The sequence below is a fragment of the Aplysia californica genome, unplaced genomic scaffold (genome assembly GCF_000002075.1).
Source record: "Aplysia californica isolate F4 #8 unplaced genomic scaffold, AplCal3.0 scaffold02274, whole genome shotgun sequence".
Taxonomy (NCBI): Eukaryota; Metazoa; Mollusca; class Gastropoda; order Aplysiida; family Aplysiidae; genus Aplysia; species Aplysia californica.
The window spans coordinates 4,742-7,472 of NW_004799544.1; the positions used below are offsets into that span (position 1 = coordinate 4,742).

General features: G+C 39.7%; 1 protein-coding gene across 1 annotated transcript in view; it reads right to left on the reverse strand.

The window, feature by feature from the left end:
• LOC101851920 (ATP-dependent RNA helicase dhx29) overlaps positions 1 to 2,731 on the reverse strand; it is a gene marked incomplete at both ends in the record, with an annotated part of 11,294 nt that overhangs the window by 4,374 nt on the left and 4,189 nt on the right. Inside the window, 3 exon segments of the mRNA XM_005113417.2 lie at positions 587 to 677; positions 1,460 to 1,596; positions 2,505 to 2,729. Of these exon segments, the coding sequence (XP_005113474.2) occupies positions 587 to 677; positions 1,460 to 1,596; positions 2,505 to 2,729 (453 nt within the window).

Below are 2,731 nucleotides of genomic sequence, written 5' to 3' on the forward strand. Positions count from 1 at the left end.
GGGGGGTTAATCATGAAATTTGAAATAGTATGTGCAGATACATCAAGTACAGTATATAAAGTACAAAGACTGCTCACATTTTTAGACAGAAAATATGGGTCTATTGCTAGACACTACAGTCTAGTCTGATAGAAAACCTTGCTTTATTCATTATGGTCTATCTAGGCCAACAATTTTCATATATCATTATTTCAATTTAATGCGCCCAATATGGCACATATGCAGTCCTTGAGGATTAATTTGGTTGAATATCCCCACACCTTAATTTGACTGAACAACCTCCACTTTAGTTTTTAGTTTTAGTAAGTGCTTTACGGCACTTGTAACACAATAAGGTCATATAAGGGCTGCAGATTAGAAGTATTACAAGAGAGTAACAAACATAAAAAATAAGGAAGAGAGACAAGGACAATAGACGTTTGATAGGAAAGAAGAAGCAAACCACACCAGAGCACCACCCAACCACCAGCCCACTTCAGTTTGACTGACCAGGACAGGAATGTCATTACACATCATTTACAACGACAAATGGAATCCAATTGATGTAGAAAAAAATTTTTAGGCCAACCCCATCCGTGTTTCTCACCTCTATATCCATGAGGGTCGACCGTTTCAGAAAATTTTTACTCAGGTAAGACTTCTCTGACGACTTGCCATTCTCCCTAGCCTTGATCCAACTGAAATGGAAAATGATCAAACAGTAGAAGATTAATATCAACACATTCATCATCCTCATCATTATCATTGAGTGGAAAGTACCAATAAAGTATTAGCTCCTTATCCCCGGCAAGCTATGACCAATTTACTGACATATGTGTCAACTTAAGATTTCAAACTAAAGGAAGGTCGCCGCATAGTGGGTTTAACTCACTCATAACTGAGCCCAAGATAGTCGGGCTGTGCACTTCTGCGTTGAACCCTGAACCTGACAGTATTGGGATGATGGGATGAAAATTTCTTCTCCTTAATTATGTAACAAACACACATCAAATAAGAATAGAGAATAGACTATACTTTATGACTGACCTTAGGACATTTCTTTATAAGAAACAGACTATTATAAGGGCAAAGATAACTTAGCACATGGTAACAAAGTGGGAAATGAGAATGAGTCTTGGTCTTTCATCTGCGCCACTTTTAAGTGCAAGTAGCTAACCTTTTTCAAATGGCAATATCTCACTGACTATCAAATATTTTCAAATTTTGTAAAAGGTAATAGTCCATGTAATGACTAAACAAATTATGTGTGAAATATTACAGCGATTGACGTTGATTTAGTATTTTTTTCAGACTTTACAAAAACACTCTAAACCATTAGGCACAGCCAGCAGACGCGGTCCTTGGGCCCAGGGCAGAGTGAGTTAACCCCCTCAGAGATAAAGACTTAAAGAAAGAGACAGAGAGAGTCTATACAGCAACACACAGACAGCAAACAGCAAACAGCGTGCGGAGAGTTTACCCGGAGAAAGCCTTGTACAGTGTCAGGTGGTCCGAGTTCGCCACAGACATTGCCTGTTTGGCCGAGTCGGCCTCCGACCTCTTGCTCAGCGGCACGACGAAGGGAGACTTGTCTGTCATGGCCGCAGCTATCACCGCCTGGGGAGGAAGGAGTTAATTATATTATACACGGACACAATAACTGTCAGGTAGTTTGTTTGTTTGTTCGTTTGTTTGTATGTTTGAGTAAATAGAAGCACATCAAATCAATAATGGTCACTTCGTCTATTTAGGATATGTCTTTGTTTTAGTGAGAGTTTTACGGCACTTGCAACACAATCAGGACATATAAGTGCCGAAGACTAGAGATGTTACAAGAGAGTAATAAACACAAAAAAGAAGGAGGGGAGATAAGGACGATAGATGTTTGATAGGAAAGAAGAAGCAAACCACACCAGACCACCCACCAACCACCCACTTATTTGAGTTAAGTGAATCATTTTGTTTGTTTGAGTAAAGAGAAACACATCAACGCAGTTATGGTCTTTTTGTTGATTTGTTGATTTGTTTGTGTACAGATGTCCAGAGAAGCACATCAACGCAATATCGGTCTATTTGTTTGTTTGTTTGTTTATTTGTTTGTGTACAGATGTACAGAGAAGCACATCAATGCAATAACGGTCAATTTGTTTGTTTGTTTGTTTATTTGTTTGTGTACAGTGAAGCACATCAACGCAATAATGGTCAATTTTTTAATTTTTTTATTTGTTTGTTTGTTTGTTTATAGAGAAGCACATCAATGCAATAACGGTCTATTTGTTTGTTTGTTTCTTTCTTTCTTTCTTCGAGTAAAGAGAATCACATCAACACAATAACTGTTATTTTGTTTGTTTTTTTGTTCGTTTTTTTTTTTTTTGTTTGAGTAAAGAGAATCACATCAAAACGATAACGATCATCACGTTTAGCTTTTTGAACACAAAAAGATAGTAAAAAGTAAAACTAAGTAAGTATTTGAAATGTCTGCATAGTTCAACAATTTCTCTCTCTCTCTCTCCCGTCTGACTCACTATCTGATCTAAGCACCCAAAGATGGCGGCCAGGATGAGCATCTTGCCGATGCGCACGTCGACGGGCAGGGCGGCCAGGTGGTGGCCCAGGGGCGTCAGGGCGCTGCCATCGCTGTGACATGCTCCAACCTCCCGCAGTACGGACATGGCGCGACTGATGGCCGTGCTCTGGGGCGGGTCCAAGGCCAGGGAGAGGAACTCGTGCGGGTGTCCGTACTCACATTTCT